At 40.7% G+C, this 20716-nt stretch overlaps 1 protein-coding gene across 13 annotated transcripts in view; it reads right to left on the bottom strand.

Annotated features, from left to right (window-relative positions):
* The window catches only part of ntng1a (netrin g1a), a 118762-nt gene that overhangs the window by 7217 nt on the left and 90829 nt on the right, over positions 1-20716 (bottom strand). For 2 of the 13 annotated variants that reach the window (XM_034861831.1, XM_034861830.1), the window contains exons 5-7: positions 11471-11497; positions 4135-4302; positions 1745-1879 (exon numbers count right to left, since the gene is read on the bottom strand). In XM_034861831.1, coding sequence (XP_034717722.1) covers positions 1745-1879; positions 4135-4302; positions 11471-11497 — 330 coding nt within the window. Of the gene's footprint in view, positions 1-1744; positions 1880-4134; positions 4303-6300; positions 6415-7507; positions 7553-11470; positions 11498-20716 lie in introns of all 13 variants that reach the window. The other 11 variants (XM_034861843.1, XM_034861833.1, XM_034861834.1 and 8 more) reach the window with 11 other exon arrangements.

The following is a 20716-nucleotide window of genomic DNA, read 5'->3' as shown; positions in this document are numbered from 1 at the left end:
TCTAAAATACCTTTTCTTTTAATAAAGTGCAGTCATTTTGTATTCAGTGCTGCTACGGCATTGGGAACAAAGGACCTCTTATACATTTTCCGGCTCGCCCTCGGGACCCTGAATTGAAGGCCAGACGGGAGCATCTCAATCTCAGAGTTTATTGGGTGAGAGTCATCCACAGATATCTGTCTGGTTTTCCTGAGTACCCCGCTGTCAAATAATGTGGTATGGTATTATAACTTTGAGAAATTTTCCAGCTAAATTATGCAAGCCTTTTCAATATTCATATAAAAACTGTTGCAGGTTTAACAAAATGTAAATGTTTGTGCAAATGGTCAAGTAGTTCCTCTACTTCACATTCTTCCTTTAATACCTATATTTCTGTTTCAGTAATCATCACAAAACAGATTAAGCTGTGATTTATCTTTTTGCAATGGGTTATGCTGCTGTGGCTGAGTTTTCAGACGACTGGTCCCATTCACATACCTCTGATTGTATTAGAAAATATTTTAGGCTCTGGGATTGGATGAACACTTCATACAAAGCAGATAAAAGCTTTTACCAATAGCTAACATTCTTCATGACATTATTACACTGGCTATCCCCTTACATCCACAGGAAGAAGAAGAGGCCACCACTAGAAATTAATCCTCCAAAATCATGGCCCCTTACAATGTTGAGGCGCCTTATTTAGGACGCCTTTGTTGGCCAGGACAGAGATTAATGTTGTGCTACAGGAGGAAGACAAATAGATGTCACCACCTCGTGGATAAAGGTCTATAAATCTGACATCATTTAATCACAGTTACAAACAGTGACACAAAGATGGGTCATGGTTGGTCAGATGCTCATTAGCAGCAATTATCTGCTGGTCTGAAAATAAGCTATGTGAGTTTTTCAACCAGCACAAGACGAGTGAGGTTAGTCCAAAAAAGGCCAGATCATCTGTGCCCATACTGCAAGTGCATTAGTCAAACATATGCAGCATAAACAGTGTTTGCAATGTTAATTTTGTATCTCAAAGTTCCCTCTTTACACTGTCATGTTAGAAGATGTTAGAATCGCTGCTCACGAGGTCTGGGCTTTAATATGGCTGCCTCCTGTACGTTTTTTACCGAAGTTTGACTCGAGAGGAACAATGAAAAATTGGTGACATTTGAAAACAAATGACTGCACAGGGCATGCATTGCAAAATTGCTGGGGGGAATATAAACAGTAGACAGTAATAAATGGGCTGGAACTCAAAATGTCCTGCATTCCTGTTTGAAAAATGTTAGTGTTGGATGACATTGTCCTGTTGTGGACTGGCAACGGGGTGATGGCTACTCAAACAGATCCCAGGCAGCCTGTCAAGCAGTCAATATTGACTCAGCTGTTGTTTTGTTAGTGTGCGACATGGCTGGATAACTGAGATACCAAGCAGCATGCACCATGCCATGCCATTGCATTTTTTCTATTTGAGCCATATAAGGCACCTGCTGATGTATATTGTTAACCCAAACGCAGCAAGTGTGAAATGCAGCTTCAGTTAGTGAATCAAATATCCTATTATATTGAGTTAGCTCATGTGATGGGTTAGGTCTGTATTTGTCAAGGCAGCTGGGCAGTCCTGCGCACGGGCAGCGTGTTCTTCCAGCCAAAGCTCAGGAATCACAGAGAGAGCGAAGAGATCAGAGAGAGATAGCAGAGAGAGACAGAGCTGATGGGGGAGAACAGTCGGAAGCTGCGTGGGGAGGTTTGTGGTTTTACTTACATTTGCAGCCATCGTCCCACAAATAGCCGGGTAGACACTGCTGACACTTAGGCCCTGTAGTGCCCTCCTTACATATACACAATCCTGTGCCATTACAGCGATCACTGACTGAGCCAAAGGGATTACAATTACACTCTGGAAAAACAAGACACAAATACACACACAGGCTGGAAACAAGGTGGTGCTTTCACTTCCCGGCACACGTCTAGGTTTTTCACAGCGCTGACCACATTCCTCAAGCTCAAATATAAGCTCAACTATCACAACAAGGCGCTTGATCATCTTTTAGTAAGAAAAGAGAATAGATTTAAAGACTCATACAGAAAAAAATGCTACCATTTCAACTGTAATGGAGATAGAATGATAAAAGAATGATTTATGCTAGATGCATGAACACTTTATATTAATTACAGCATATTTGCAATTATAGAAATCATTTTACTGTTTAATAGCTATACAACGTGCAATGAGCAAATATGCAAAACAATTATCAGTAGCTTTAATTTAAGATGAGCAAAGTGGGCTAATCTGCACATGCTTTTCTAAAGTTGGATTCATTCATACAGGTTTAGATAGGAAAAGATGGAAAGAGTAGACAGGAAATGTGATGAGCAGGTTTCAGAAGGAAAATGGCAAGAAACATAGACAAAGAGTAAATGTTAGGGTTTTAGAGGAATGAGAGTACAGCGCATTGAAATGGGCATTGTTGTAATATGTTCTTTAATTCTCTTATTTTCAAATGGATGTAAAAATTGTTTAAGAATTTTGCATAATCTTAAATTACCATTTGCCCTTGACAGAAGAGAATCGCCATTAGCCACAATTAGATTTGTAATATACTTAAAAAAAAACATTTTCTATAAAAAAACAACCTGTCAAGTCTCCTATGTTCTACACTCAACTGACCTTCCCGTTTTCCACAGCACTCTCCAGTCAAAGTGACACCTATTTTGACAGTCCCTGACCATCACATCGCACCTTCTGTGGCTGTGCTGGTTGCACGTGGCTGCACCCGAGTGGCCTCCGGGGGTCAACCAAGAGGAGAGAGGTGACGCCATGTGACAAAATAGGGGGGGTCAGCGAGAGAGAGGCAGGGTGACAGCGACTTTGGCACAAGGTAACGCCTCGCCGACTCTTAATGCCTTGTGACAGGTTTCAGCTGCTACTCTTGAGGCCATTTCATGTATATGACATGTGCACTTGCGTGGCACCTCTGACTGGCGGTGTAACTTCCCTGCGACATTTCTCACAGAACTCTTGTTGCTTGTCAGACTCCCCCCTCAGGACTCACAAATGCACCTGGCACTAAGAACTCACACTTCACATGTTAACTAAAGAATTCAATAGGGAACCAAACTATGGCCATATGAACTATGTGAAATGCAATTTTCACACATTTTTACAAGTAAGAAAAACAGATGATGCAGTGTATGAATGCCTGCATAGAGGTCGTGGACAACACACCAGATGAAAATGGCCTTTTGACTTTGACGTCACAGCAACAAAGGTGACACAGTCTTCACAGGCAAGTCATAACTTAATACTAGTAGGCTGTAACGTTATATTTTTAGACAAGCAAGAGGTTACAAGCTTAAAAGTATAAATGCATGTCCATTGTTTGCAAATGATATAAGTTAGTTAGTTAGTTACTTAAGATGACATTTTGGGAAATTAAAGCAGAAAGATTGGAAAAAGGAGAAAACTGTATAAGTTGCTTTTACAGTTTAGTTTAGTACAAATTAAACAAAAGAGAGAAGAGATATATCTCCTATTATAAATATACAGTAATCTTCCTGGCTTTAGGTTCATGTTTTACGTACAGAAATGAGTTTTAGGTGTTTCAATTAGTTTATGCACATGCTATATTCTATAGATTCTTAGATATATACATCTGCAAATAAGATCATTCTAGCTTTAATTCTAGCTCACTGCATGCCCTTAACTATGAGCTAGTGGCTACAACACACTACAACACGCTATGTTAATAAATACAAGCTAGCAGCTACAAAGCAACTGTAACATACAACATCAAGCTGCAGCTAGCTACCCCCTTAATACTGAATCAATCCCAAATCAGTCTGCGGTTATAACAAAACATGTCCGAAAGGAATGACTGAAAATCAAGCATCATGATAGTGTGTTTCTGACTAAACCTGAATGACCAGCTTCCTCCATAAAACCCCCCACCATTGTGCAAGAGCAGAAAAAGCGAAACAGGAAGATGTGGGGGCCAGTGTAAGACATGGAGGCAGGAGTGAGGACAAATGAGGCAGCGGTGAGATATGAGAGATGATACTTTCTCTGATGACAAGTCAAAGACAGGGGGTGGGGCGAGGACAGTGTTTGTGTGAAAGCAGGGTGGCAGTGAAAGGGGCCGGTGGGGGACTAACCTATGCACACATTTTCATCGTCCAGTTCTGCTGAGGTATTGCGGTAGTAGCCCAGCTTGCATAGCTGGCAGTGCTGGCCCCTAGTGTTGTGCTTACAGCTCACGCAAATGACGGTGTTTAGCAGCTCGATGTAGCTGCATCGGTTGGAGTGGCCGAAGCATTCACAGTCTTGCAAAGATAGGGGGAAAGGAAGAGAAGGGAGAAAGAAAGAACAAGAAAGAACGAAAGAGAGAGAGAGAGAGAGAGACGCGGAAGGGAGTGTTGGCAATGCTGCTGTTGCTGCGAGTGCTACGGCGGTGGGGTTAGCAAGAATTTGAGAGAAGCACCACGGCATGCAGGTTAAAAAATGGAGGCTGTGTTGTGTTAGAGATGTTGGGAAAGTGATGTCAGGGAGGGTAATTAGTCTGACATGGGCACAGCCAGAGTTAGAAGACATCACATTTAAGAGCACAGCGTTATAAGACCCTGAGAGGTCACATCACTTCAAGCACAACACAACACAAGGCAAGGAAGGCTCCGAAATCATGACATAGAAACACACACACGGTCACATCAGGAACACCACACAGCGTGAGGCAGGTCAAACCACGAATGAAATGGATTCTTGAAACTCAGGGAATGGTATTGGGATCTTTTGAAAAATTGTCTAATTGATGTCTTAAATGTCATGGTCAATATGGTAATGGATAAGGGATGAAACTATGATGAAATTGCAATAACTCTGACATGACATTGTCACAAATGTGTCATAAACCCTATAAACAAGTCATAAACGTTAATGACTTCTGTCATTAAGTGTCATTCAGTTTTGGCCTTGACAAGTTAAAATAGTTTGGGTTATCTTAGTCATGACAAGTTGACAGTAAATTAGTTTTATTCCTGACATGTTGCCATAAAGATTATTATAATTAGATGTGCAAGGTTAGAGACCTGATCATGTTCTGGTCATAATCAAGACAACCCGAACAATGTCAACTTGTTATGACAAAAACCGAATAACGTTAATGACAGAAGTCATAAACGTTTATGACAGAATTCATAAACGTTTATTACTTGTTTTTAAAGTTTATGACAATTCATGATAGTGTCATAGTTATGACAGTGTCATGCCACGGTTATGTCAATACTGTTAAGTAAAGTATTAGCGACTTCTTTTCTACCAACAATGTTTTGAGCTGCTCAGGGGGTATTTGACTAAAAACTATTTCAAAGGGGGTACAAAAACAGTTTCAGAACGATTCATCCAACACATATTTCCAAGTTAGCTTCATAGTTGTTTTTAGAGGCAATATTATTACAACCTAACTTAATCTGTCTTTAAAAGCAGTCAATATGGCAAGTGAGCGTATGCTGAGTTGCACTTCTAGAGAGTGTGTCATCGCATGCTAAATTAGATATATGGAGTTGTAGCTAAACTGTGAAAACCCATGCAGCAGTCTGTGATCCTCACTGGCAGCCCTGGCCTAAGGGGTGCAGGATGGGAGGGGTGCAGCCCCGGCTCACCGACTGAGGATAAGTCTGCCACAAGGAGTGACCACTGACACCACGTGTCACAGCGTAGACAGATGTGACCCTTAAGCCTCACTGGCAGCCGCTTGGGCAGAAAGCCCACGGATCCAGAATAGGGGGGTGGCGGATGGGGCTTTCGTCCAAGGGATTGTGGTTATTAAGGATCTGTATTGAGGTCAGGTCTCTCTGTCTGGCTGCTAACAACCCGACAAGGCTTGGAAATTAAGGAGCAGCAAGTCTGGTCCACTCTACCTTTCACCTAAAGCAGAAAGTCTTGTCCGAGGGTAAGCTACGTCTCCTACATTAAATGACTCACTTTCACAAAAGAAAAAAAAAATCTCCTTTCCAGAAATAGGCTAAAGTCATAAATCATGCACGCACAGGGAAAAAAAAGTCTTGAGTCTCGGAAACACGTTTCCCAAAAATAGTTGGAGTCTAAAAGACCCACTTTATTTGCACTGAAAAAGATATGATTCCAAGGGACTTTTATAGTGTTTAGAAACGATTCCATAGATGAATGGATCCTTGATGTGCCCTGTACAGTGAAAACCATCAGTTCAGAAGTGAGCTGGAGATATGGATACATAGTGCTCTAACATTGGGTTAGTACTGCCAGGGTTACGGGGCTTACAGTTAAACAGAAACATGAGTTCATACAGTTAGAAGGCTTGGGTGTCATCTGGGGGGCAACGTATGAATTCCAGCTCCTACCTCGCTTGCTGTTTGCAACGTGGACAGAAGTGGCTGTGGACAATGCAACCTGAGGAGCTACTAGACAAATTAAAAGAAACAAACAAAAAAAAAAACATGATATTGCAATTAAACATAAAACGTAATGTCAGAGATTGAAAAATACTGAGCATCATGCTGAAAATAAATGAAACTGTAAAAAAAAAAAAAAAAAGAAGTAAGAAACATACGCAATAATGATGAATGATGGCATTGGGAAATAAGGAGTGACATTGCCAAGTGAAGTTGGCTGCATGTAGCAGCATCTGTTACAAATGCCTTAGATACCGAACAATTCAAATATTATGGTCCCTCTTTTATGCTTCATCTCATTAACAAGTGCTTTGTATAATTCGAAAAAGCCTCTGTGTATGTTTCCCCAGACAGAAACTATCCCCTGACAAACTACTCTCCACCTTGGCGGAGGCCAGCCAACAATTTTCACCCTATAAATTTGTGCACAAGAGCATGGGCAGGCGAACTGGCTAGCTGTGAGCACATCAATCCCTCGATTCCTTTCCAGTCATAAAACAAACAGTGGGAAAAAGAAATAATAGCTCCAGCCGCTGCCATTGTACTCGGGTTTGACATAAGCCCCTGACACATACACTGTGTGCGCTTCGCCGCGGTCATGGAAACTCAGAGCTGAGTGGTTGTGTGCTAGTCGTTTGCGAGGTGGCTGCACATCACATCTGCACGATGGATTAGGCTGAGATGAGTCTAACATCAATCTGCATAAGAAACGCTGTGAAACCTCTCCTGCTTTTCTTCCTGATATGCTAAGATGGGACCGAGAATCCCTGGAAGCTCTGTGCCTAATTAAAATCGAGTGTGTATGTATGAATGTACACATTGAGAGGATAATGTACGCCACTGCAGCATGTTGCTACATGGCTGCCCTGTGAATGCTCGAGCCTCCGCTGCAGGAGCCCAAACCCTTTATCAGAAGCGAGACAAGCAGGCTGAGGAGGATTTTGTTTTGGTTTGTCAGGAAAATCAGCAAGATTGGAAACGGGGGAAGATGGTACCCACAAAAATCTACCAAAGAGTCATTTATTTTGCTTCTATGCAAACACCCCTAGATAAATGAATCTGTAAAAAAAAACAAAGTCGTTGCGTATTCTTAGATGCCTACCTTCTTTTCGGTTAGCGACACCTAGCGATGACACATTCGGCCGAACTGCGTGCAATTGAGAGAAACCAGGAGTTATTCATGTGCACTTGTGTGATACACCTTAGAGATAATCTAGAGGGTTGGGGTGGGGACTAGGTGGTAGTGTACACACACAACTGGAGACACGGACATGTCCAGCATGACTCAAATCACTAAATAGCGAATACAATGGGGCAGGGCTGACATGGACGGGCAAAGAGAATGCATCCAAGGACCCATTTGGGAGAGACGTTGTATGCAATTTGTGTGACTTCCATGGGCTCGTTGTGTATGTGTGTGTATGTTTATGGCAATGGCAATGATGAGTGAAAAACGGAAGAAAAAGGATTAAACGCTCGTAAACTTGGCACTTAAGTCATGATTAATGCAAGCGAGTCTAAACTATGTATAGCAAATTAAGAAGTTATGGGGCATTCTGTTTAATTCATCACATCGACTATGTAATCAATATCTAATTACAGTGTATTTCTGGTGAAGGAATAACAATGAATAAATAATGGCAGGTGTTGGGACTTGGAATGACGGACTGCTGTGGGTAGTATAACCTCATGATTACATACAAGTCCGTATTTCCGTGTCAGGGAAATACTTTGCGGTTGGAAATGGAGAGGACTCAAGCAAAGGGAGGAATACGGATAAGTTTCCCCATCGTGCCCCTTCATCTCTTTACTTGATCTTTCTGTCCTTTGCTATTGACTCCATGAATCATGCAATCTTGAGTAATTAACATCCAGTGGTGTCTTGGCAAGAAGCCCATTGCCCTAACTATATTGTATCAAATACAAGACTGCTGTTTAGGTTAAATCATTGTAGAAATGCCTTATTCACATGGAATATTCGTTTCAAATGTCTTTTTTATTACTACTGGAATTAAGCTTTGAGCTCGGCATGTCTGCACACTGACAATCACTTTTAAGCCCCCCTAACATTACCCGTCGTTGATTTCAAAACTGCATGAACAAAAGACTATCATGCAGCATCTCCTGTTTAATCCCCTTCTTTCATTCATTTTCATCTCCCAAACAAACGTTTTGCAATGTATCCTGCTGTGGGATTCTGGCATCGGAGATGACTGCGACATCTCCAGTGGGTTAAAGTCACTTGAGTCACCCGATAAGAGTCTCTTTAAAAGTGATAGTTTAACAAATAAAGAGAAAAAGGCCAAACCGCATTGTTGCTCAAACGCATATCTTTTACATTGTCAAATCCCTTGTTTTTGTTTGAATTTAGAGCCTGTGTTAAGTGTTTAGCAGTGAAGCTGGTTGCTCACAAACACAAAACTGACTCACGAGGACATGAGCAATTAATCAATGACAACACAAAGTACATGTATCATCTGAGAAAAAAACTAAAATCACACGTGATCAAACCACACTGTCAGGATCTACAACCGCTAATTGGTTAAGTAAGTTCATCTTTAAGTATTCTGCTTTGGCAATTGATTAGATGAAATACACATCTGGCTGCCATTAATTATTTTGTTATGGGGAATATTCAGGTGAGGCGAGCTAAATGAGTGGTGACGGACTTTAATCAATGCCGTACCCATAATGAAATGCAATCTTGCAGAGCCAGAATTGTTTTTTTTAAATATTAATTTCCCTTTAATGGTCCGCATTAGCCAATTCTGCCTGGCTTAATAAACTTAAAATAGAATTGAGAAAAGTCAATAAGGAATTCAATTACCTTCAAACAGCAACATAAAAAGTGCTGTGCTTTCTTTCTGTTTTCACAATAGCTTAGCTTCAAGTCCATTTTACAACTTCAAGGTTACTCCTTACTTTATTTTGTCCACTCTATTCTTACTTTATTAATAACGAGACGTAACATTGCTTTGTGTTTTCACTGAAAACAGCCTCAACCTCCTCAGAGTGTGTATTCTTTTGGGTTATGCCGCTTCTCTGGGAGGCTGCTGTGACAGGACAGCCATTCGCAAGAACTTTGAATCGCCGTGGGCCAATCTGGATGAGGAATGAAGACTTTGGTTTGTCAGAGTGTCCTCTCTACATAACCCCCCTCTGCGAACACACACTCACACACTTATCAGCATTCACACTCTCCCCGGGAAGGATTTGAGGACAGCCTTTGGACATAGTCTGGCCTGGCATTTGGATGGGACAGAGAGGACTGAAGTGAATATGTATGCATATACAGTATGTATGAGGAGCATGCACACACACACACGCCACACACACACTAAGCTACTGTCAGGCCATGCATGGAGTGGAAGCATACTTTCTAAAGTTGAAAAGGGGGAGGAGGCAAGCGGTGGAAGGTTGGGAGAGGGGTGGTTTGGTCTTCTTGGCCACATGTCCATTTCTGACTCATGACATAGCATCAGACTTTGCAACCAGTGTTCACTTTCCCTCTAAAGCCTGCTTAAAAACCACCTGGGAACAATCTGTTTTCACCCTGTGCCTCACACAGCATGTTTTGGGAAACTTGCCCAGTGATCATCTTAGCCCTTAAATGATGAAAACAAGTCTGCATGTGTCATCCATGTGTCCCTTGGTGCATATAACTTGGCTTGCTAACACTTGAGCATTAACTAGATATTGAGTTAAAGTAAGCCACTAGCATTATAGTGAGAATAAGCACTTGGAGATTAAAAATAGTTCAACATTTGGAGATTTTTCAATTATTTAATGAGTTAGACGAGAAGATTGTCACCACACTTATGGATGTCTGTTAACTTTGAACAGAGCCAGGCTAGCAATTCCTCCTGCTTTAAGTCTTTGTGCCAAAATAAGCTAAGCTAACTGCCTCCTGGTTTCAGTTTCATATTTGATGGACACCTATGAAAGTTGTTCTCTTGACATGAAAGCAAATTCCTCAGACTGGTAAACTATTCTTTTAAGCTCAATGGTTATTCATTTTAAATTATGTGAATCTGGCAATGCGGTGTGCAGCATAGGCAACACAACATGACCCACAAGTAAATTGCTTTATATATCTTCTTCTTTATTTATATATATATATATATATATATATATATATATATATTAATATACAGACAATTGTATGCAAGCCAGTAATGTTTTGCTACGAAAAGTCAGCTGTCTTACTTTGGATGAAGATAATGGACTTCATCACTCCTACCAGTACCTGCTTAAATGTTAGCATGAAACATCAGAGCCAACAATATTCCAGCTACAGCATAGACAAAATTACATTGTGCTTCATAATCCTTTACATTTTAAGATGATCATTGGGGCCAATTTATTATAAACATGCAAGTCTCTGTAAACCTCAGCCAGTCTATGTGGGTCCAGGATCTGACAGGGAGGGGGCAATTTGCAAATCAATCTGCTGCCCCGGGAACAGAGGATTCTAACTCAGAACAGGGCAATGAGAAAAAAGATAAAGAGAATTGAGCCAGGCTGTGAATGCACTTTGATTTGTTCAATACAATCCTATGGTTCCTGCATCACACTGCCTTCCAGGCAGCGGTAACCTGAGACATGGCACCTCTCTTCTTCCTCCCCCTCCTAAGGGGCTACTGGTTGACCAAGAAAATACCAGCCCAGGCGCTTGCGGCTTATATTAAAATGACCTCCTGTGACATTATACTGCCAGAGAGGTCTTGGCACCTTAATAAAGTCTAGATGCCATTTATTTATAATGCATGGGAGAGAAGAGAGAGAAAAAATGACATTCTGCATGCAGACCAAGCAAGTGTTATCTGGTTGTGTTGAGTCTGGATAAAATAAATTAATATGCCCACATCATGACCATATAGCCCCCAGCTATTGATTATCTTGTCTTTCCAAAAAACAAAGTAAGTTGCTGAGTGATCTTTCGTAGGAAGATTGGAATCAGAAATGAACACTTGGCACCAAGGTCAGGGATGTATGGTGAAGGGTGGCACAATAGGCAAAGCAAAGCATCAAGCATACACATAGTTCCTTGGTAACTTGTACTTACTAACTGGACCAATGTTATTAGGAATACCTGCAAGAAAGAGAGAGAACAAAATCACAACTTCAATTAAGAATGCAACAACGGCAACCTTTCTCCTTGAGTTGTTAAGACAAGTTCGGACCAGGAAACATTGATCCGCAATTTGTTGCAGGGTTGTGTCAATGAATTGACCTTTTTGTGTGACATCCTGTTGTGTTCTTTCACCCCCTAAGCACAAGTAGACTTTAAGTTTCACAGTTACTGTTTTCTGTCAGATTGTTTATAGATCTCGATGTTTCTGACTGCACTTGAAGGCAGCTTCATTTCATGGAGAAAGATAGAAAGAAAACAGACTGAGGGACTGTGTTTTGTTGTGGCAGGAAACAGTCCGCTGTTACACAAACTCCTGAGCAGTTCAGCGCATGTATTACTTTTGTTACCCTCGTAGTGTCTTAAAAATTTCTTGTAGCAGCAATAGAGGCAGTGATGTTTCTTGTTTACTGTACAACACTTTCACACCTTCTCAAAACTGAGTGACAAGTTTAATCGCCAGTTACATGACTGGCCACCACAGTGTTGCGTTGGGTTGCGTTTCTCCATAAGTTGAGTCGGTCTCAACTGTTCACTGCAGCCTAAATGCCCTCTCCCTATCTAAAAATGAATGGGCAGACCTGCGTTTTCGCCGGACAATCTGATGGCCGACGCAGGCAGTGTGACTTCAGCTTAGTCCTGCATCCAGTTGATTGTGTTCCCAACAGCAATACTTGTGATTCATCTTGATAACACTTGAAATGACACATATCCGTGGCACCCAAAAAAAAACTACTCTACACCATGATTTGATAGGGTTGCCTTTGGCACGTTTAGCTTCATGGTTCTTTGGTTTCTCCTGATTTCCTTCATTATTTTTGCTTTGATGTTCCTGTTGTTGCCAGAAAATGTCAATGCTGCCGTCTCACATAGCAAAAGGTACACAACTGAAAATGTCTCAACATCACGGAAAAAACAATTTCTGAAAACACCACAAGCTTATGGACAGACTACAATATTTAAGATATTTGAAAAGTTAAAAAGTTGCATACTGCTTTGAGACACACACTGAGGCACATCCGTCTTTAAAACATGTGTTGCCAAAGAACCACAAGACAGAATTGTCATGCACACAGACACACAATGACACACATGGCATATCAGATGACATCATAGGTGGCAAACTCAGCCTCTGATGCCTTAGGAGGACATGTCTTATCCTGCTGCCTGGCTGTCCATACCTACATCAAGCAATGCCTTGTGCCAGACAGCCACTGAGCAGATAATACAGTCTATCTCATCCCCATGGTGACCGGATCTCTCCCACACCAGGACGTTGTCTGGCTGTAGATCTGAGGAGATTGAGACCTTCATAGGTCTCTTGTGCCGATCATTTCACCATCTGATCTGACATCTCGGTTTGGGTACTAATTAGGACTGTGGCGGCTTCAGACACCCTAAAGCACAGGCGGCTGAAGGACTTTGCCATTTGTCCCTGTTTGCATCTGTATGCTTCAAAGGAACCTGAACACACCGGCAGTGTATTATTGGTCGGCATTTGATTTCAGAGAAATTTGCTATTACAACATTGACGCCAGCTCCACTTTTTTTAATCATCTTTTTGAACGGAGGCCCTCCCTCCTTTTTGCTCTACCCCCTGCCCTCAATAAGGCAGCCTGCCCACAAAAACAAACAACCCCCTCACCATGGGAAGACGAAGCATGCTGGGCAATAGGAGAAATGTGCCCACGTCAACTAGAGAGGAAGAAATTAAATGAAAGGCAGCGTGCTCTCTTTTCTAGCTCACCACACTAGAAACACCTTGGGCTGAGGAAGCTGAGGAGGCAGGGAGGCATCTGTGCAGGATTTTTTGGTGGGGCTTTTCATCTAATGGAGCTGTCACAAAATGTCTCCATGTACTCATGGAAAACACGAGGATTTCCTGAGAGTGGGCATGTGTTTGCGTACGTGGACTTTAATCAAACTTGTGTCATTCAATCACTCTTCCTCTGATCTCTGACTGCAAGCTGTATTTAGGATCCAAATCTGTGACCAGTCTGAAAGCTGTGAAGTGCAGGAGGCTATGCTGACATATGGAGGAGGAGCATAATAGATGTCAAACCTCAAGGGGGTGGGCAGATGCTAACCGGGAGACAGGAAGGACAAAAGGCAAGGACAATCCCAATCACCTTACTCACAAAGTACAGTTGGATTTGGCAGAATTGGTTCTGAGCATTACGATATTGATAAAACAGAACAGTTAAAACTACACTACACAATCAACCAATCAATTTACAAATATGATACTGTTAAGGGTTTGTGAAGGGTAATATCAACATAATAATGATAACAGTTGGAATAGATTGACTGAACCAACTTTAAAAAATGGTGACAAAAACCCAACCAGTTTGACTAATAATCAAGAAGTAAACAGACTCATGCATTTTTCTATTTAATCAAGTTCAATTTGTACTTTAAATGAAGTTAGAAAAGTTCCTCCAGTCTACAGCTACTTATACATTCTACAGTTAAATATGTATCGGTTTAATATGTAGGCTAATTGGCTGTCGCTAAGCATCTCCCACAAACAAAAATTGTCCAATTATAGCTTAGCAATCATTAGAGTTGGTCCAAGCGGTGTCCATGGGACAAGAGCAATACTGTGATATTACAGAGAGTTGTGTTACATTAAATTACATGTCATTTAGCTGACGCTTTTATCCAAAGTGACTTACAATTGCTATATACAGTATGTCAGAGGTAGCACACCTCTGGAGCAACTATGGGTCAGTTATCTTGCTCGGGGACAGATTGGTTGATGTTCCACAGTGGGAATTGAACCCAGATCTCCCACACCAAAGGCATGTGTCAATACCGACTGTGTCATCACGCAGTGGATATGATATATGTTTTTGTTTCAACATTTCCATAGCCAGGAACACAAGACCAAAAGTGTTAAGAATTGGATTACATTGGATTAAACTGAATTGGTCAGTTCTCACATAAGCTGCAAATGTTTGCCTGCCTGGCTACAATTGTGTTTTGTTAGAAAGAGCAATATATTTTTTACATGCATATACAGGAAAACTATTTAGCCTTAAACATTAAAAAAGTAAGCAGAAGACCGTGTTTTTCAACCAAGTCATTGGACAATCGTCAGCCAGTGTTGCCAACTCTTTTCCAATTAAAGTAGCTAGCTCTAGCTCCAAAAGTTGCCAAAAGTCACCAAACGACGTCATATATAATTTTTTTCATTTGACATTCTGACTGCCTGCTGCTTACAGTGCAAAAGGGGAGGGAGGAAGACCCCATGTTGGCAGTTGGACTGTGAGTACTCTGAGCTGCATGCAGGGAAATATTTACAATATAATATGTCTCGCTTTTTCCCCTTGATAGTTTGAAATTGCTAAATTAGTTGATAATCAACTTTTTAGAAATAACAGTGTCAGAAAAAAACGCTACATCTAGCGAGAATATTGCTAATTTGGCACCACTGATGTTAACTTTAGCTAGCTAGCTAAAGCTGATGAAATCTGCCAGCTACAATTTTAATAAAGCTTGACAGGCTTAGCAACAGTATGTTGCAACCTCTGTTTCCTGTGTTGTGTGATTCAGCTGTCTCACTGACGCTGCAGGTGCTCGTTACTGTAACATGGAACACCTGAGAGTTCCCAGGTTAATTAGACCTGGCTGTGGTGCAGCTGCTGGTTGCCGTGGTTCCAGTTCTCCCTTTTGTCTATTGGTTTGGTTATGTTGTTTTAGTTTGTCTTTATGCTTTGTCTGCACACCACACACACACACACCCTTACACTTACACTTACACTTACACTTACACCACTGACCATGCTGACAACCACATGACAATAATCTTTTAATTTGGTTTAATTCGATTTAATAAAGTATATTTTTGTTGAACGTTTTATGTTCTGTCTCTTATTTGTTGTGGTCTATAGGAGCCGGGTCATAACAAGTAATCAGTTATCAGCAAAAAGTGAATTATGTATGTATGTAATATGCAGTTTCTACAATAAAATGTGTAACCAATCAGTTTCCTTAATTATATCACATTTGGACGCCATTATGCATTACACATGAATTATACAAGGTTTCTCCAGCTTCTCACTGTGTTTTAGCTTTTGAACGGAACTGTTAAAAAAACAGAAGAAATAAACAGCAAGGCAGTGCTAAAAAGGGCTTGGTTAGGTAGCTGAATGCACACACAGGTTCTATCTACATCTAGTCTGGCAGATTAGCAGGGGACCCACTACATTAAACAGATAGGCATTTAAGTATATATTTCTAAAAGCAGAGAGAAAGAAAGAGAGGTGACTTCCATTAGTGTGAATCATTAAACTGTAAGTTTATCATTTGAACAAATATTTGTCATAACTTATTTAACTTATAACTTATAATTTGTCTGTTCAGAGAAAATGAACACTGTGTTGCACTGTACCATCTGAACATGTATGCTTTTTGCATTCAGCTAAATGTCAATGACTGGAAGTGTGGAACCCATCACATGTTATGAAGTCAAAATGACAACTCATTTGACAAATTGCTGGACTAGTTGTGGGTCAAATGACCTTTTCTTCCAGGTCATAATATGGAACACCAGTGGCCTGTCAGTGCAATTATTTGCCACTTTACAAACAACCTGTGGGGTTTGAGCATATGTCCAGGATCTCATGTCGGGTCATTTGATTATTCTCAATCACTGTCATTTCCGATCCCCTTCACCTGCTTGGCTCCGCCATTACGGGGCACGGGCTGCAATCTAATTTTGTCCTATCGCACAGGAAGAGCATTAGGAACTGCTTATGTTGATGCTGTGCTCCATTGATTTGTATGAGTTATGCAGGGATCATGGTTGTGAGCCTCATGGTTGCAAGCCACTGGGTGATGAACATGATCTCCGAGGGTTGTGCAATTCACTGAACATGATCTGTGCCTATGCCTTATGTCTATGTAAGTTCAGCACATGCGACAGAACACACACACACACACACACACACACACACACACAAATGTGGCCATTGAAATAAAGTGGAGTGCCTGACTTGTGTAGGGCATCAACTGATTTACAATGATCATTGAATCAGAGAGCTGTGTGGTTTCAAGTCTCAGTGTTTGATGTTCATCCTTCTCTGCTTCAGTTCCACTGTCATCCATTCAAGACCATAACTGTAACCTTGCTAATGGATTATCAAAAACCAATAAGATGTCTTTATGTCAATAATGTCTTTTGGCGCAAAAGGCTTTACATCTTCAGCATACATTCTATTTCCTCACTGAACAAGCTATTCTGTTATTTAAGCGATGTTCACAGTGCAGACAAATCCTATTTGTTTCTTTCTTTTTTCAGACAGACTCTTATATGCAAGTGATCTGTTTGGATTTGTGTGTACCAACATTGTCAACCTCTCTGCATGGGTTGCTGCAGTAAGGTGGGAACATGAGAAATGGAGGTTGGTAGTATGTAGTAGCAGCATGGATTCAGCTCAGCACATGTCGTCATGTCTCGTGTAGCGAGTGACACAAAAGACAATTTCAAATCCGGTTTGGGCGGCCGGATCTTTTGGACTGAGACACATCTGTAGAAATCAGATTGGAATCATATTTTAAACGTCTTCCAAATGTGGTTTGGATCCCATTTACAAAGATCGCATTTTGTGGTTTTTTGCTGTCTGGATATTTTTAAATCAATCTGAATGCAATCTGGATATGACAACAACAAAAACAGATTTGGGCTTGCAGTCTGGCTTTTTCCCCCTGAATGTGTAACATGTACAAAAGAGGACAACAAATTTGGCAGATAAGATTCTGCTTTAAATAGTACAGTTGGCTTGGAAGCTAGAGTGTGTGTGTGTGTGTGTGTGTGTGTGTGATTACATTGTTTCTGTCAGTATCCATTCGGCATTGACCTTCGATGTGTCTCACCTGTTTGGCTTGGCGCAACTTGGACTACTTTAGAAGGGGGGCTTATCTGCTGAATTTCCACCGCAGGCAAAGTTTGTAATTACTTTCCCTGGCTGCCATCATTTTTTAGCAATCCATCATCATCTGAAGCTCTTTGGCTATATGGCGCCCAGCGATGCTGACAGGCATTGCTAACTGGTTAGCAGTGGAAAGGCAGCAAAAACACAAGCACACGGCATACAACTTGATAAAATTCCTCAGGAGCAAAATTACAGCTTGCCCCACCAGAGTCCCCGGCTCGCTCGCTCCCTCTAAATGTGTAGATCTGAATTAAAGGTGGCAAGACTTAAAGTGCCTGGGAGCTAAGTGGGAAAAAGAACAGTTTAAGAATTCAAGGAAGGAATGAGGTGTACGTTGGTGGTGTTAGCTATAGGGGGAGGAATGAAAAACAAAATCTGAAGTTGGAAGAAACAAATATTTGAAAGAAAGATTACCGTCACAGCTGCATAGAGCCGAGATGTGGGAAAGGCAGAGCAAACAAGCTCAGTCTCTGGGGTGGTTGGGGGTGTTGTGGGAGAGAGAGAGAGAAAGAGAAAGAGAGAGAGAGAGAGAGAGAAAATGCAAGCATGAAACAAAACCAAGAGATGGAGCGAGAAAAGGCGGAGGCAGAGGAATAAAAAGAAGACAATGGTGGTGAGGTAGAAAGGCTCAAAGAGCAACAACGTGAGAGGATGCAAAACAACAGACGATGAGTTTTACAGAGAAAAAAGAGAAAGCAAATGGGGTAAAATGAAATTCAAATAGCTGTGGAAAAAGGAATAAAAACACAAAGTGGGTGTTGTGTAAGAAGTAGAAGATGGAAGTGAAGCTATGTTTTATGTTTATTGTGCGGAAAAGTGTTCATGTGTGTTTATGCCTAAACACAGGGCACTAAATGAATACATAGTCAAGCTGTGGGCCTGATGAAAACAACTCATATGTGACATAGAACAGTCGGTCTCACAAAGCTCACTGTGTGTAGATTTAAAACGCAATCACACATAAATAAATAAAATGAATGCCTTTTTTTTTATCAAGCAATAGTAAGCAATTTTGCTGACATTGTAGTTGGAACAATGTATTGGCACGTGTGTGTAATGTCATTACATGAGTGCTTCATTAGTGTGCTATTAGCAAAGTAATGTGATTACACTAATGCGTTAGTAATGTGCTACCCAGGGCTCCTTAAACAGTATTAATTACTATAATCAATTTTTAAACATCTTATTTTTCAAGGCAGTTTGCTATATTTGGGCAAACCATACACATTCTACACATACACATAAAATCTGAACAGGGGCAAAAATTCAGCCTTGGCATTATAGCCACACAGGCCCACATTACCACGCCCATGCAGCCCCACCCACAGAATTACTTCTGTTAACAAATGGTGAAATGAATACAAGCAGTACCTAATGAAACAGATTTTTTAAACATTTAATTTAAGTGACTGGCAAACAATGCTTGCTACTTTTTTAAAGAACAACAAAAAAAACAAGAAAAGGAAAGCGGAAGTTGTAGCGTCTGTGTGACTGTGTATGCTGTCTGTTAGTGTTGTTTGTATACTGTCATTCTCTACAGAATGTTGTTCTTTGTTGTCAATGTCTGTCTGTTCACTTCTCCTTGTTTCTCTCTGTTGACACTGTAGATATTGCCTCTATACAATCTCTTACTGCAACTCTAACTCTGCAATTTTAATACTTATAATTATATAATAATTAATTATTATTATTAACTAACCTAATGTACAGTTAAGTTCAAATGTATCTACATGTAGACATTATGATAATTGTCATACGTGTTCCCCTGTATTGTAGAGGTAATTACAAACCCAAAGTACATTTGTGTGTCATTGTTTTATTTCCCCTAGCTCTACCACCCCCCTAACTGTTTCTACTAGGCCTACAGCAGCATCCTTCCTCACAGCACTGCTACTATATACACTGGTATATATACATTATATAGTTATTTAGGAATTAAAGTATGCTGAAGTGATATATATACAGTATATACTCTATATATACTTTTTGGGTATGTTTATATGTGTATATAGACATATGTGTATGTGTCTCTATATGTACAGTATGTATACAGCATGTTTATATATATATATATATATATATATATATATATATATATATATATATATATATGTGTTTGTATGTTTGTCTGTGTGTGTGTTGTATATAGAGAAAGAAATTCATATTATTTAATGGAGGGCAAGGTAGTGACTCTAGAGTCATAGTGAGAGAAACCAAGTGTCTCCCCTGTGCTTTCTGACCACGGTGGGAACTCTGTAGCAGGAAAAGTTAACCCTCTCGGAACGTTATGTTGTTTATGAAGAAGGAGAACCAGGAAATGAGTCGGGGGGAATGCAACGCTACCAAGCCATGGCCGAGAGACGGGCGTTGTCGCGACGTGTAGTTAAGTTTTTCGAGAGGTGCGCGCCAGGATAAGGCGTAGGGTCCAGAGGGGTCTGCGGGGGTACGCTGTCGATTTGACACAGAAGCATAAAACAGCCATCAGGCGGTGGCATCTGGTAGGTCTGCATTAGGTACACTAATTAGAAAACAGAAGAAGAATGCAACTTGTAGGTCATATAAATAAAATAATATTTGTTGTTATTTTGAGTGTAACCTCCAGATAAGACAGCACTACTTTTTTCTCTCCATCAGGGACCAAGAACTGCAGGGTTTTCAGTCAGACGGTGCGGGGCTAATGTGGATCTTCTCTCTAGGCGGAGGATGAATCATTACAGTGAAATCCGCTGCATGTCCACGCCTTACACAGCTTTGATCAAAGGAGATCTGAGGCTGGCTTCAGCTAAATCTGAACAACTGTCTCCTAATCCTGTCCTTAAAATCTATTCGTTTTATCAAGCTGCAGACAAATGAAGACCTAATCTTTAAAAAGTTTCCAAAATAGATAATAAAATAAATCTATACGTATTTGCACAGAGAAAAAGACTATGACTATGTGATTTGTCATATGTTGATTAAATGCCCAATGGAAGTGTCTAAATTCTGGCACCACAACAGTTAATTTGTGTGTTATCATAAGAAAAAGGCTGCAGGTGATTGGTAGGATCTGTTATTCAGGATCAAATTATCATTCATCATCCAACTCAACTCATTTACCAGGCTGTCACCATGAAGCAAGGTAGCCCTCCTCTTAAATAACTATACAATAACAATAACAATACAGCTGCTTGTGTCACAACGTAAATACAAGTCAGGATCTTCCAATCCGTTCTCACTCCAATCACGTAAAACATGGACGTTTAGA

Source organism: Etheostoma cragini, chromosome 22 (genome assembly GCF_013103735.1).
Source record: "Etheostoma cragini isolate CJK2018 chromosome 22, CSU_Ecrag_1.0, whole genome shotgun sequence".
NCBI classification, from domain to species: Eukaryota; Metazoa; Chordata; class Actinopteri; order Perciformes; family Percidae; genus Etheostoma; species Etheostoma cragini.
Note: the sequence above shows the minus strand (reverse complement) of the source record. Positions and strands in the feature narration are given on the sequence as shown.